The 16,119-nt window shown below is 50.9% G+C and overlaps 1 protein-coding gene across 2 annotated transcripts in view; it reads right to left on the bottom strand.

Moving 5' to 3' along the window:
- Positions 1 to 1,802: 1,802 nt before the first annotated feature.
- The window catches only part of NCS1 (neuronal calcium sensor 1), a 66,221-nt gene continuing 51,904 nt past the window's right edge, over positions 1,803 to 16,119 (bottom strand). For both annotated transcript variants that reach the window (XM_035260372.3, XM_035260386.3), the window contains exons 7-8: positions 13,591 to 13,711; positions 1,803 to 5,381 (exon numbers count right to left, since the gene is read on the bottom strand). In XM_035260372.3, the coding sequence (XP_035116263.3) occupies positions 13,613 to 13,711 (99 nt within the window). In that variant the 3' untranslated portion in view covers positions 1,803 to 5,381; positions 13,591 to 13,612. The remainder of the gene's footprint in view (positions 5,382 to 13,590; positions 13,712 to 16,119) is intronic.

Here is a 16,119-nt window from a genome sequence, read left to right as displayed (position 1 = left end):
GGGGTTACTTGACCAGAGAGGGAAGAGGAGGGCCTTCCTTGATCCCATGTTCCAGGCCAAGAGTGGCTTGGAGGAGGGCAGCCACACAGACTACTGCCTCTCGGGGTGCCTGCTGGGAGCTTGCACAATAGCTACTCATCTCCCACCTTCCCTCCTGACGCAACCCTCCATGTGGTCAGCAACCAATCTCAAGGCCCTCTGCACCTGGCCCATCACAGGTGCAAAAGTCAGATGGGGTGAATGGTTAGCCAGAATCCCTAAGCCAGTGGAGGCAGGACCCAACTGGACATGCTGCATTACACACATCTCCCAGGGTTCTCCAAGTGTGATTCCCAGACTTGTACCAGCAGCACAGCCCAGGAACTTGTTAGAAATGCAGATTCCCAGGCCCCGGCCCAGATGCTCCTAATCAAAAACTCGAGGGCTGGGCTGGCAAGCTGGGTTTGAAACAGCCTCCAATCCAGGTGAGACACACTCGACTTTGAGAGCCACTGGTCCAGGCCAATGGTTTTCAGACTGTTTAAAGCAGCTGCCGCCCTCTCAAGACCTCTCCACCAGATGAAACAGGCAGGAAAGGGGATGTCACGGGTGCGGCAATGGGCAGGGCCTCCCCCTGCTCAATTCTTGGCCTCGAAAAAACACTCCTGGAGATTTTTCTGGTTTAATCGTATGCCCAAGGTTTTCACTTTGCACATTCTTTCTCTCTCTCTCTTTTTTTAAGATGGAGTCTCACTCTTGTCGCCCAGGCTGAAGTGCAATGGCGCGGTTTCGGCTCACTCCATCCTCTGCCTCCCGAGTTCAAGAGATTCTCCTGCCTCAGCCTCCCAAGCAGGTGGGATTACAGGTACCTGCTACCACATCCAGCTAATTTTTGTATTTTTAGTAGAAGCGGGATTTCACTATGTTGGTCAGGCTGGTCTTGAACTCCTTACCTCAGGTGATCCGCTTGGCCTCCCAAAGTGCTGGGATTACAGGTATGAGCCACCACGCCTGGCCCACATATTCTTTCTCTTAAGGAAACTGGGCAGACAACACCCAAAGCCAGAGAAAGGGTGTCACAAGGGGAAGAAACCGAAAATGAAATGAAAAATAATAGAAACAGACAAAGCAACAGGCCCACACAGGGAGGCAAGGACAGGTCTAGGAAGCGTGTTTAATTGGCTGGCGTGACATGGACAACATACAGCAGGAGCTGGGGAGGCTGGGGCAAACTACACAGCCCCTGTCCACCCCCAAGCTTCGCCCTAACACTGGCCCCAGAGACACACACCAGCAGGTTCAGACAGGATGGGCACCCGGAAAAGAGACTCAAAGGGGGCTGGGAAGACAAGCAGGAAAGGAAATCTCCACAGCCAGAAGACACTGCCTTTTGTTTTGCAAGCGTTATACCAACTTCTCTCCCAAGTGCAGGCTCCCGGTGGGAGGCAGCCACAGTCCAAACCGCCACCCCTGGGCACCGCCTCCGCCTCTGCGAGGGGCTTTGTTGATGACACTACTCACATTCGGGGGCACCAGGCCCCTGGGAGGCAGGCCCAGCAGAGACTGTTACTTCTATCTGAGGGATGGGGAAACTGAGACCCAATGAGCAGAGGTGACTTGCACAAAGTCCTGGAGGAAGCTGGCCACTGAGTCAGACTGGGAGTGAGGTGGGCCTCCCTGGGGCCAGGGGGCCACGGCAGACACAGGGACAATGGAGGAATGTGCAGGCTGGGGAGGGTGACTCGGGGCTACCCCATCCTGGAGAGGGGGCAAAGCCTGAGCCTGGATGCTAAAATGCCAAGACAGAAGATGGGACCAGCTGATTATTCAACAAAAGCCTTTTATTCATTCAAAAATTAACCATTGGGTTTATTCTGCAGATATTAAAAAAAAAAGGGGGGGGCAAGGCTTCCCATCACAGTGCCCTTAAGTTAATTCACTTGCTATCCAGGGATGGCCTAGCAGAGGGGTGTCTCGGAAACACTGCCAGAAATGTGGGGGCCTGGGGCCTCTGAGGACTCACAGCCCCCTCCTCGCTTCCCAGCTCCAGCCTCCCTCCAGACCTCCCGTCCAGTGGGGTTGCAGCCCAGGTGCGTTGGTGGCTTACTAGCACCAGGGGGCGCCCCGCACTTCCTTAGCCCCCTTAAAACTAAATGCTGAAGCCACGCTGGCAACAGGGTGACTTTCCACCTGGCAGGCAAGCAATGGAGGCTTTCTCCAGAGAGAGGCTGACTCTCCAGGAAAGGATCCCAGGCATCGCGACCATTCCCCCAACCCCCTCCCAAAAGAGACAAAGTTCCTGAAACCCCAGGTGCACTTATCTAGGAAATGGGCTGTCAAACTGAAAAGCATTTCAGGGGGAGAGATGTCAGTACAAAGGGTGATGCGCACGCTTGCCTTGATGTTATTTTAAATGCGGCCTGCTTAGATAATGGAAAATCGGAACATTCTCCCAAGCCACCGTCAACACAAAGTGAGGCGCAGACGCTACGAGGACGAAGCCAGGCCGTGGCCGACCGGCCGCCTGGGGCTGGTGCCTGCTCTGGCCCCCTCAGAGTGAGGCTCTGCAGAGGGATGGAAACGCCACTGTGGAGAGGCGCACGGGCTGCTCGGCAGGCACCTGGCTTAGGGTGCTGCGGCCTTGCTGCAGCCAGAGGCGTGGGAAGAGGGAGGGCAGAGATCCTTCCCTGCGGAGAAACCTCCAGTGAAAATGGCCAGTGTCCGGCACCCCATCAGGGCCGGGAAGAAGGGTAGCCCTCCCAGCAGCTCAGGGCTGGCTTGGGCGTGGGCCCACCAGTACACTGGGCTGCAGTCCACAAGGATGCCATCTGCTAAGGCCAGACCCACACCCGTGGCTCCAAAACAAAAGGCCAAAGGGCAGGATTGTGGAGGAAGGCTGGGCACACCGAAGGGGTCCACGTGCTGACCCCCAGGCACCCTCAGCCACAGGCCCGGCTGTACAGCAGTGTCAGTCCCACTGGACCAGAGGGGCAAATGGAGGCTCAGAAAAGGCCAAAGAAAAGTAATTCGACCTGGGAAAGACCCTCATCCTCTCGACTCTAGCCACCATGTTCATCCCCTGCCCCGACCCCAGGTCAGAGCCCGGCTGAGAAACTTCAGCCATTGGAGCTGAGTCCCAGCTAGCCCGGGCCAGCGGCTGAGCAGGAAGCTGCCTGGGAGGGGCCTCAGAGAGTCCGCCCTTCAAAGCCACCTGTGATGGTAGAACCACTGACCGCATCCCTGCAGGATGTTGGTGAGGGGGTGGGATGGGTTATAATGGGGCTGGCATGCAGCTCTCAGGGGTGATTGCTGGGGTTTGCTGACTGCTCCGGCCACCGGGAACAGCCACACAGCCCCACATGGCAAAGGCGCTCCAGCGGAGATCTTCCTGTGTCTGGAGAGCTGCTTGCTGAGGGTGGGGACTGAGGGTCAGAGTGTCCCCTCTAAAACATGGATGATAGGCTGTTGCCTTTGCAAAGCAGCAGCAAGAATTCCAGACCCAAGCCTGGCCCCGACAGTCTGCGAGGCGGCTTCTCACCTCAGAAGCCTTCCCTGGCCGAGGAATCGCTCTGGGCCCCAAAGGGAGCTCGAGGGTCTGCAGGGGACCAGGAAATGCAGGAAGGGACAAAGTGTGCCACATGACACATTCATCTGCTGGAACAGACCCCACACACCAGCAAGCAGCAGTGGCTCTGTCTGAAGATGGGGCCAAGAGTCGCCATGGGGGCTGTGCTGGGACTGACAGTCCTGAGCCTGCTGGAGTCAGGCAAACTCAGCCACAGGCCACAGAATAACCAAGTACAGGAAACTGAACCGCAAGCCTAGAACTATACAATGTCAGCATGGAAAAGGGCCTTCAAGACCAAGCGGCCCAGGCCTCCTCGCTCTGCGGATGGGGCCCCTGAGACCCAGAGCACTCAGGAGGCTTAACACAATCACAGAGCGAAGGCCAGACCTCGGGCTAATACCTCTGGTCCAGGGTGGCCTCACACTCTGGGGACGCCCCTGCCTCGCTGGCAGGCAGAGCTGGAAGCCTCTGTGAAGACGTGGGGGCCACAGCCCCAGGGGTAGGGACTACCTCAATGGGACTGCCTGGAACTCTTCTCCTTCCCTCCCTCCCAGCCTTTGAGCCAACAGAAGGCCAGGGAAGGATGCCATGCAGTTCACTGGGAACAGCAGATCGGAAGGCGGGAAGGCAGAGTGTCAGAGAGTCATGAACTATCTTCAAATCCCCTCCCAGCCCAAGGAGGCAGCGCTCCCCTTTATTTCTGCTAACTTCCTTCAAAGACCGCGTCTCCCGCCTCTGCCTGGGTCCCGAGCCTGCTCTTCTGCCTCCCAGCCTTAGGCGCTGCTTTCCATGCTGCGGCAAACACCAAAGCAAGGGCTGAGAAACTGAACAGGTCCCCTGTTCAACTCACAAAAAAGTGCTCCGGACTCACAGGAGAACAAGGATGTGGGGGACGGGGGCAGCAGGGAAAAGGGGTTCGGCAGGAGGCATGGGGCTGGAGGGAACAGTGCATTGGCCATTTAGGAATTTCCACCTTTCCCCTCTCCAAAAACTCAAGCACAGTATCTGAAAAAAAAAAAAATTTTTTTTTTGGCTTCTTGGCCGCTGCAGGCCACCATCCTCCCAAGTCAGCGTGGGCAGGTGGGTCAGGGTGTGCACATGTAAACGGTGGCCCCCAGCCCTGGGATCTGAGGACACACGAGGCAGCAGCAACAGTTAACAACCAATAAATAAAAGATATCAATTATATATGTATATATAAAAAAAAAAACTCACTTTCCCCACAAAAAGCACAATACTGTTGTCACAAAAAACCCTCATCCTCATAATGAATCATCCTAGCCACGCAGGTGGTTTTGCTGCTAAAAGATGGGACAACAAAGAACGTGGACCAGGCAGAACCCCCAGATACCCCCGGCCCGCCCACAGCCTCTCTGGCTGCAGGGGGGTGAGGGACAGGGGCGAGGCAGAGTTCTCTGAGGTCCCCAGGCCTTCTCCCCATCTGTCAGTCTGTGTCTTCTAGGATAGAAGGTAGTTGCTTTTTTTTTTTCTTTTAAAACGTCTGTTTGAAACAAAAAACAAAAGCACACGCGCAAGAGAGCGGGAGGAACGGAGACGCAGCCGGCGAGGCAGCCGAGTCCTTGGTTTTGCAGAGGGCTGTAGCCTTTTCATTTCGCGTTGCCGTTTTCCAGACAAGCAGAGGTTGTTGGCAATTGGAGCCGGTGGCTTCAGGCGGCGGGTGGGTGCAGGGCAGGGGAGAGGAGAGCCGGGGCCTCCCGGGTCAAGGGCAGCCGGCTGTGTGTGGGTGCGGAAGAAGGCTGGGTGGACACACGGGGGTGGTGTTGGGGCTGAGGCGGCCTCATGGCAGAGGAGGAGGTGAGTGGTTCCCAGGCATCTGGAAGACACAAGGAGGCGAAATGGGGTAAGATCGACTGCAGGGAATAGGGACTGAGGTCCAGCCACAGAGGACAGGCACACAGAGCTGGCCGGAAGGGCGTTAGAGGGCAAGGTGGCACTCTTTGTCAGAAGTCCTAAAAATGTGCATAACCTCTGAGGCACCCATTGGGTTCACATATGTATCCTTGATGAAATGTTCACCACAGCATCATCTGTAATAGAAAGCAAAAACCAAAATGGAGGCAGAGAAAATAATCTAGGTGTCCCGTATCAGGGGGGTGGTGGAATACATCAGGACACACCCACAGAACAAAACTGCTTACAACCATTAAAAACAATGCATAGAATGGCCGAAAGCACATGAAACATGTTCAACATCCCAAGTCATTAGGGAAACACACATCCAAACCACAGGGAGGGCCAGGAGCGGTGGCTTGAACCTGTAAACCCAGCACTTTGGGAGGCTGAGGCAGGAGGATCACTTGAGGCCAGGAATTCAAGACCAGCCTGGCCACACAGTGAAACCTGGTCTCTACCAAAAATGCAAAACTCAGCCAGGCATGGTGACACACATCTGTCATTCCAGCTGCTCAGGAGACTCGGGCAGGAGAATCACTTGAACCCAGGAGGCAGAGGTTGCAGTGAACCGAGATTGCATCACTGCACTCAAGCCTGGGCAACAGAGTGAGACCCTGTCTCGAAAAAAAAAGAAAGAAAGAAAAACACAGTGAGGCAACCATTTCATACCCACTAGGATGGGTATCTCTTTTTTTTAATGGAAAATAAGAAGCGTTGGCAAGGATGTGGGGAAACTGGAAGCTTTGTCCACTGCTGCCGGGAATGCAAGATGGTGTCACTACTTTGGAGATCAGTTTAGTGGTTCCTCAAACAGTTAACCAACCATATGACCCAGCAACTCCACTCCTAGGTATATACCCAAAGAACTGAAGACCGATACTCAGGGCAGGTGTGATGGCTCACACCTGTAATCCCAGCATGGGTGGATCACCTGAGATCAGGAGTTTGAGACTCTCCTGGCCAACATGGTGAAAACCCATCTCTACTAAAAATACAAAAGTTAGCCAAGTGTGGTGGCACGTGGCTGTAGTCACAGCTACTCAGGAGGCTGAGGCAGGAGAATCACGTGAACCCAGGAGGCGGAGGTTGCAGTGAGCCGAGATTACACCATGTACTCCAGCCTGGGCAACAAGAGCAAGACTCCGTCTCAAAAAAATAAAAATAAAAAAGAAAATTTAGAAGGTTTTTTTTTGAGACAAGGTCCCACTTTATCACCTAGGCTAGAGTGCAGTGGTGCAATTACAGCTCACTACAGCCTCAACCTCCCTGGTTCAAGCAATCCTCCTGCCTCAGCTCCCCCAAGTAAATGGGACTATAGGTGCATGTCACCACACCCAGCTAATTTTTGTATTTTTGGTAGAGATGGGGTTTCACCATGTTAGCCAGGCTAGTTTTGAACCCTTGGGCTCAAGTGATCCGTACACCTCGGCCACCCTAAGTGCTGGGATTACAGGCATGAGCCACAGCACATGGCCTAAATAAATTTAAGAGACCCATCAACCAATTGCAATGGTAGACTGTATTCAGATTCTAATTTCAGTAAACAAAGTTAAAAAAAAAATGGTGAGATAAGAAAACTAGAATAGCAACTAGAGATCAGAGGGAATTATGGAATTATTGATTTTCTGGCTTTATGAAATTTTTTAAAGATTCTTTATCTTTTAGAAATATATTTTGAAATGGATTAAGTATGATGATATCTTGAATTTGCTTCAAAATAACCAAGAGTGGGGGTGGGAGGGGAAGGGCATAGATGGTTACAAGGTTGGCAGGGAACTGGGAAGTTGAGTGATGGGTATGTAGTATTATACTTTATATTTTTTAAAGTGACAGGGTCTCACATTATCACCTAGGCTGGCGTATAGTGGTACAATCCTAGTTTACTGAAGCCTTGAACTCCTGGGCTCAAGCAATACTCCTGCCTCAGCTTCCTGAGTAGCTGGGACTACAGGCATGTGCCACCACACCTGGTTAATTTTTGTATTTTTTGTAGACACGGGGTCTCTCTATGTTCTCTAGGCTGGTTTCCAACTCCTGGCCTAAAGCAATCCTTCCACTTCAGCCTCCCAAAGCACTGGGATTATAGTGATGACCACGCCCAGCCGGCCAGCATTACACTATTCTCTCTACCACTGCGTATGAATGCTTCCATAACAGATCATTTGTTGTTGTTGTTGTTGTTGTTGTTTTTGAGACAGAGTCTTGTCTTGCTCTGTCGCCCAGGCTAGAGTGCAGTGGCGTGATCTCTGCTCACTGTGACCTCCGCCTCCCAGGGTCAAGTGATTCTCCAGCCTCAGTCTCTTGAATGGCTCGGATTATAGGTGCCCACCACCACACTCGGTTTATTTTTGTATTTTTTGTAGAGACAGGGTTTCACCATGTTGCCCAGGCTGGTCCCGAACTCCCAACCTCCAGTGATTCACCCGCCTCGGCCTCCCAAAGTGCTGGGGTTACAGGCATGAGCCATCATGCCTGGCCCATAATAGGTAATTTTTTAATCTCTTCCCCAAATTTCCAACAACCTGAGTGTCTAACCCTGTGGAACTGGTTAAATTATGGCCCAGCCATGTGGTGGAGCACTATGCAGCTATGAAAAATGATGGTCTCAACATTTAATGATGTGGAAAATAAGCCTCATCTCCATTTCTGAATAAGTCAATGACTTACATAACTGCAAGTGATCTAGGAATTATGAGCTCTCAGGAATCTGAGGAGGCAAATAAATCATCAAAATAATAGAACACAAATTAGATATAATTACTACAGCGTAGGCACGAAGAACAGCCCTATAGGAGAATGAAGACCATTTCCTGGCAGAGCTAATAGAAAGGGCGGGGTCATATCATGGGAGGGCTCCTGTCACTTTGACAAGCTTGTCATGGAAATAACGTAACATGGTGATTTGCAAAAGGGGACTGTGAAAAATTAGACAACGTATCAGCGTTTACCATGGGACACGTCAAGGTACACGTCAAGCAATTCTATGATAGAAATATTGGCCAGGTGCAATGGCCCACTCCTGTAATCCCAGCACTTCGAGAGGCTGAGGTGGGCAGATCACAAGGTCAGGAGTTTGAGACCAGCCTGGCCAACATGGTGAAACCCCATCTCTACTAAAAATACAAAAATTAGTCGGGCATGGTGGTGAATGCCTGTTAACCCAGCTACTTGGGAGGCTGAGGCAGAAGAATTGTTGGAACCCAGGAGGCGGAGGTTGCCGTGAGCTAAGATCGTGCCACTGCACTCCAGCCTGGGAAACTCTGTCTCAGAAAAGAAAAAAAAAAATATATATATATATATATATATATAAAATGGTGAGAGTTTCTTTATAAATTGGTTTTAATTATATATTTCTGTGTGACTCAGTTTACTGAGCACTGAGTTTTGTAAGTGTTCAATTCTTTTTAAATCACTCTGGACACTAAAAATGTTCACTGTGTTTATATCTGGGTCATGCATAAGGGTTTTTATTAAAATAAACTTTTTAATTCAGGATTTCTCATTAAACATATTTTCTGACATCTCTTCAATAAAAAAGGATTTCTTGTAAAAAATAAAATAATAATAATTCGAAACACTGTAAAGCTTCAAAACACTGGCCGGGACAGTGGCTCACACCTGTAGCCCCAGCACTTTGGGAGGCACAGTGGCTCACACCTGTAGCCCCGGCACTTTGGGAGGCACAGTGGCTCACACCTGTAGCCCTGGCACTTTGGGAGGCACAGTGGCTGACACCTGTAGTCCCAGCACTTTGGAAGGCACAGTGGCTCACACCTGTAGTCCCAGCACTTTGGGAGGCCGAAGTGGGCAGATCACCTAAGGTCAGGAGTTTCAGACCAGCCTGGCCAACATGACTAAAACCCATCTTTACTAGAAATACAAAAATTAGCCAGGCTTGGTGGCAGGTGCCTGTAGTCTTAGCTACTCAGGAGGCTGAGGCAGGAGAATTGCTTGAACCTGGGAGGTGGAGGTTGCAGTAAGCTGAGCTCGTGCCACTGCATTCCAGCCTGGGTGACGCAGTGAGACTCTGTCTTGAAAAAAAAGAAACAAAAAACACTGTAGGCCTCCTAAACAAAATACCAACAAATCAAGTTTATGATACATGAAAAAGATAACACACCATGGCAAAGTGGAGTTTATTCTAAGAATGCATGGTGACTTAGCATTCAAAAACCAATCTATAGCTGGGCACAGTGGCTCACACCTGTAATCTCAGCACTTTGGGAGGCCAAGGTAGGAGGATCACTTGAGGTCAAGAGTTTGAAACCAGCCTGGACAACATTAGTGAGACTCTACAAAAAAAATGTCTTTGGGCCGGGCGCGGTGGCTCAAGCCTGTAATCCCAGCACTTTGGGAGGCCGAGGCGGGTGGATCACGAGGTCAAGAGATCGAGACCATCCTGGTCAACATGGTGAAACCCCGTCTCTACTAAAGATACAAAAAATTAGCTGGGCATGGTGGCGCGTGCCTGTAGTCCCAGCTACTCGGGAGGCTGAGGCAGGAGAATTGCCTGAACCCAGGAGGCGGAGATTGTGGTGAGCCGAGATCGCGCCATTGCACTCCAGCCTGGGTAACAAGAGCGAAACTCCGTCTCAAAAAAAAAAAAAAAAAAAAAAAAAACGTCTTTAGTTAGCCAGGTATGGTGGCACATGCCTGTAGTCCCAGCTACTTGGGAGGGCTGAGGTGGGAGGCTTATTTGAGCCTGGGAGGTCAAGGCTGCAGTGAGCCATGACCTGGTGGCTGGGTGATGAGTGAGACCCATTCATAGAAATAAAAAGAAATAAAGAAAAAGAAAAAGTAATGAATGTCACTTCCAAGATTATGCTATAAAAAGACAGTGGAGCACTTTGGGAGGCTGAAGTGGGCAGCTCATGAGGTCAGGAGTTCAAGAGACCAGCCTGACCAACATGGTGAAACCCCGACTCTACTAAAAATAAAAAAATTAGCCGGCTATGGTGGCGCATGCCTGTGGTCCCAGCTATGCTGGAGGGTGAGGCAGGAGAATTGGTTGAAACTGGGAGACGGAGGTTGCAGTGAGCTGAGATCATGCCATTGCATTCCAGCCTGGGCGACAGAGTGAGGCTCTGTCTCAAAAAAAAAAAAAAAGAAGACGACAGTGGCTTTCATCCTGGCTCTCCTTCTCTCCCTCCCTCTTGGAAAGCTCTGAGGGACACTGGCAGCCATGTTGTGAGGCAGCCCAGCGCAGGTGTCTACATGGCAAGGGAATGAGGCTGCCAAACCATATGAGTGAGATTGGAAGCAGGTTGCCATCAGCCAAACCTTCAGATGAGACCACAGCCCTGGCTAATGGCTGACTATCCCAATTTTCCCGGGACCGAGGAGTTTCCTAGAACGTGGATTTCACACTGCTAAATCCAGGATAGACCCAGGCAAACCCTACTGACAGGGGAACTGCATACTCCTGAGAGTCCTTGAGCCAGAGGCACCCAGCTTAACTGTGCCAAATTCCTAATGTTTGTTCTTAAGCTACTGTTTGTGGTAATGTAATATGTAGCAATGGATAACTAACCTAGCATGTCACAAATGAGCACATTAAAATGGATGATACAGGCCGGGTGCGGTGGCTCAAGCCTGTAATCCAAGCACTTGGGAGGCCGAAGCGGGTGGACCACGAGGTCAAGAGATCGAGACCATCTTGGTCAACAAGGTGAAACCCCGTTTCTACTAAAAATACAAAAAATTAGCTGGGCATGGTGGCACGTGCCTGTAGTCCCAGCTACTCAGGAGGCTGAGACAGAAGAATTGCCTGAACCCAGGAGGCGGAGGTTGCGGTGAGCCGAGATCACGCCATTGCACTCCAGCCTGGGTAACAAGAGCGAAACTCCGTCTCAAAAAAAACAAAAAACAAAAATTAGGCTGGGCACTGTGGTTGACACCTGTAATCCCAGCACTTTGGGAGGCCGAGGTGGGCGAATCACTTGAGGTCAGTAGTTCGAGACCAGCCTGGCCAACATGATAAAATGGATGATACACTTAACAACAAGGCGTTCAATGTCACTGCTCATCAGAGAAATGCAAAGTCAACTTAGAAGGAGTTATCACTCCGTACTCACAAAAATGGCTAAAATTTGAAAAGATAGAAAATGCCCAATGTTGGCGAGGATGAGGAGCAACTTGAACCCCTATACTCTACTAGTGGGATTGCAAGACGGCACAACCTCTTTGGAAAACTGTTTACTAGTAACTACCAAAGCTAAATATTACACACAACCTACATCCCAGCAATTCCACCCTGACATATATATCAACAGCAGGCACCCAGTGGCTCACCAGGACACGGACAAGTGCATTGATAGCTAGGCAAGACCTTGGGTGTTATTCATGCCCAGTTCCCCCAGACAACATTGAACACTCCACAGAGAAGAGGCAGGAAAAGAGGGGAGAGGGGAGGAGAAGGAGAGAAGGGAGACTGCTCTCTACGAGCAACAGGAGCTTCTGCCAGGCATGCTATCATTCTACACTTACAACAAATCCAACTGGACAGCACACACACACACACACACCAGGCATGCTATTATTCTAGACTTACAACAAATCCAACTGGACAGCACACACACATACATGCACACACACACCAGACATGCTATCATTCTACACTTACAACAAATCCAACTGGACAGCACACACACACACACACACACACACCGGGAATGCTATCATTCTACATTTACAACAAATCCAATGGACAGCATGCACACACACACACGTACACACGCACACACCAGGCATGCTGTCATTCTACACTTACAACAAATCCAACTGGACAGCACATTTGCACACACACACACACACACACCAGGCATGCTATTCTACACTTACAACAAATCCAACTGGAAAGCACACGCACACACATGCACACACACACCAGGCATGCTATCATTCTACACTTACAACAAATCCAACTGGACAGCGCATGCACACCCACATACACACACACACACACACACCGGGCATCCTATCGTTCTACACTTACAACAAATCCAACTGGACAGCGCATACACACTCACACACGCCAGGCATCCTATTGTTCTACACTTACAACAAATCCAACTGGAAAGCACACGCACACACATGCACACACACACCAGGCATGCTATCATTCTACACTTACAACAAATCCAACTGGACAGCGCATGCACACACACATACACACACACACACACACACCGGGCATCCTATCGTTCTACACTTACAACAAATCCAACTGGACAGCGCATACACACTCACACACGCCAGGCATCCTATTGTTCTACACTTACAACAAATCCAACTGGACAGCATGCGCGCATACACACACACACACACACACAAACACACACACTGGGCATGCTATTGTTCTACACTTACAACAGATCAAACTGGACAGCACACACACACACACACACACCGGGAATGCTATCATTCTACACTTACAACAAATCCAACTGGACAGCACACACACAAACACACACTTGAGCTATTGATCCAGACAGCCAGGAGCTTAGGTCTCTGACCGGTTTCCCAGAGAGGGGATGAGAGATTGCTCTCCCAGGCCACTGGCCCTGGTTGGGAACTGATTTTCAAAGTGTCTTCCATCCGGGAAATTTTTTTTTTTTTAGTTAGAGTCTTGCTCTGTCACCCAAACTAGAGTGCAGTGGCACAATATCAGCTCCCTGCAACCTCCACCTCCAGAGTTCAAGTGATTCTGCTGCCTCAGCCTCCCGAGTAGCTGGGACCACGGGCATACACCACCATGGCCAGCTAATTTTTGTATTTTTAGTAGAGATGGGGGGTTCACTATGTTGGCCAGGCTGGTTACTAACTCTGGACCTGGGCCTCACAAAGTGCTGGGATTACAGGCATGAACCACCGCAGCTGACCCACCCAGAAAAACTCTATTCAAGCAAACTCGCAGGCCAATCTGGGTCTATAAAAAATGATCAAACCGAGGAGCTCTGACCAATCTGAAAGCCCCCCTTCCAGCCTCCCCTCCCAGCTATGTCCCCACTGGGCTGACCCCAAAACCCCCAGAGACTCAAGTACTTACCTGCCAACCCTACGTGTCCCGGTGCTGGATTTTTACCTCGGACCCACCCCAGACCCACCCCAGTCCCCAAGTGCATACTCACCCTGCTCCGGCCCGGCCCGGGACTATACCAGCCCGTCGTAGAGGGACAGCGCCTGCACGATGGACGGGTCCGCCTTGGACCCTTCCTGGAACTCCTGCAGGGTCAGCTTCCCATCAGCATTCTGAGAGCAGAGAGAGGCGGCTAAGGGTGCAGGGTCTCCCAGGAGAGGGCTCTGGACAAGCCCAGCCCAGGGCCGGTCCCAAAAGCCCTTCCAAGGTTAGATCAGGAGGAAGGCGACATGGCTCAGGGCCTATGAGAAACTGGCAGCGGACAGACCTCGGCACTCACAGTGGGGTGGCCTTGGGCCGTGGCCCACCTCTCTGGGCCTGTTTCTTCCCTGGGGATGGAGGGTAATTGCCTGGCTTCCTCCAGGTCTTGGGGTGACAGCTCTGTGCTTGACCAACTGGAAGTGCCCCATAACTCCACACGTCATTGTCACTGCTATTAATCCCCATCAATGTACGTAATCGACAAGGCTTAGAGTGTCATGCAGTTCTCTGGGGTCGCTCTTGGGAAGCATTTCAACTGCCCCTGGAGCAACCCACACCAGACCCTGGGAGACCCAGCAGGGGGCTGAGCACAGCTGAGACAGAGGAACTTTAGTGGGTCTCTTGGGGAGGGGACGGTTTGGGTCAGAATCCCTTCCCCTGGAACATCTCTCAAGGAAGCCTGTGAGACCACAAGAAAATGGCCACAGAGAGCACCTACATGACCTCAGGTAGCCAGAGGGGACGCACACCAATGACAGCTCCGACACACACCCCAGCCATGCTCAGGGACCGCGTGCTGCATACACAACCCATGCCAAGGATGGAGCAACCCTCAGGGCATGGAACCCACACAGCCAACCCAAGAGGAGGGTGCTGCTCTCAGCCCCATTCTACCAGTGAGGAAACTGAGGCTCCATCACCTACCCAGGCCCCAGGGCCGGGAGATGCTGATGTCAGATTCACACCCCAGTCCATGTGACTACAGGGTCTGTGCTGTTTCCCAAAATGAGGGAGGTGCAGACAGCGGGGCGGTAAGGAATGCATGGCACCAAGCCACATGGAGGCCACCACAAGAAACTCATTATTCCGTGCTCCACGCTCTGTCCATACATCTTCGGATCATTACCAAGAGGCCAGCTGGGTCTGAGGCCAGCATGTCTCTACCAACCCTCTCATGTGGGCTAAACTCCCTTTTTTAATTAAGAAAGTACAGGCCTCAGGCTCAAAGCTTTTAGGGCCAACAGCTGTCTCCAGCCAGAATATAATAAGCAGCCCTGAGTTACAGGAATTTCTATGATATTTTTAATTTTGTATTTACTTTTTTTTTTTTTTTTTGAGACAGAATCTCACTCTGTCACCCAGGCTGGAGTACAGTGGCACAATTAGGACTCACTGCAGCCTTGACTTCCCAGGCTCCAGCACTCCTCCCACCTCAGCCTCCCAAGTAGCTGGGACCACAGGTGCATACGACCATACCCAACCAATTTTTTAATTTTTTGTAGAGATGGGGTTTTGCCATGTTGCCCAGGCTGGTCTTGAACTCCTGAGCTCAAGTGATCCACTTGCCTCAGCCTCCCAAAGTGCTGGGGTTACAGGTGTGAGCCACCGTGACTGGCCATTTTATATTATTTTACTGAAGGCAAGTAACACCTAGATTTCCTTAACATCATTATTTCAAATTTCCATTTAAAAAGTTATTTTATGTAATCCCAGCACTTTGGGAGGCTGAGGCGCGTAGATCACTAGGTCAAGAGATCGAGACCATCCTGGTTAACATGGTGAAACCCCGTCTCTACTAAAAATACAAAAAATTAGCTGGGCACGGTGGCGCATGCCTATAATCCCAGCTACCCAGGAGGCTGAGGGAGGAGAATTGCCTGAACCCAGGAGGCGGAGGTTGCAGTGAGCCGAGATCGCGCCATTGCACTCCAGCCTGGTTAACAAGAGCAAAACTCCGTCTCAAAAAAAAAAAAGTTATTTTAGTTTAAAAAGAAGTTTGATTTAAAGAAGGATTCCTTTTTTTTTTTTTTGGAGTCCTTGTTTTAGGCTTTTATTTTAGGTTCAAGGATGCACGTGCAGGTTTGTTATATGGGTAAATCCTGTGTTGTGGGGGTTTGCTGCACAGATTATTTCATCACCCAGATGACATAGTACCTGATAATAGGTGGGTTTCAATCCTCACACTCCTCCCACCTTCTACCCTCAAGAGGGCCCCAGTGTCTATGGTACCTTTTCTTTTTTGAGACAGAGTCTTGATCTGTTGCCAGGCGCCAGTTTGGAGTGCAGTGGTGCAATCTCGGCTCACTGCAACCTCTGCCTCTCGGGTTCAAGCAATTCTCGTGCCTTAGCCTCCCAGGTAGCTGGGACTACAGGCGCGTGACACCACACCCAGCTAATTTTTGTATTTTTTTAGTAGAGATGGGGTTTTACCATGTTGGCCGGGATGGTCTCCATCTCTTGACCTTGTGATCCACCCGCCTCGGCCTCCCAAAGTGCTGGGATTACAGGCGTGAGCCACTGCGCCTGGCCCCCTTTTTTA

The sequence above is a fragment of the Callithrix jacchus genome, chromosome 1, assembly GCF_049354715.1.
Source record: "Callithrix jacchus isolate 240 chromosome 1, calJac240_pri, whole genome shotgun sequence".
NCBI lineage: Eukaryota > Metazoa > Chordata > Mammalia > Primates > Cebidae > Callithrix > Callithrix jacchus.
This window is presented reverse-complemented; position numbering and strand designations above follow the sequence as displayed.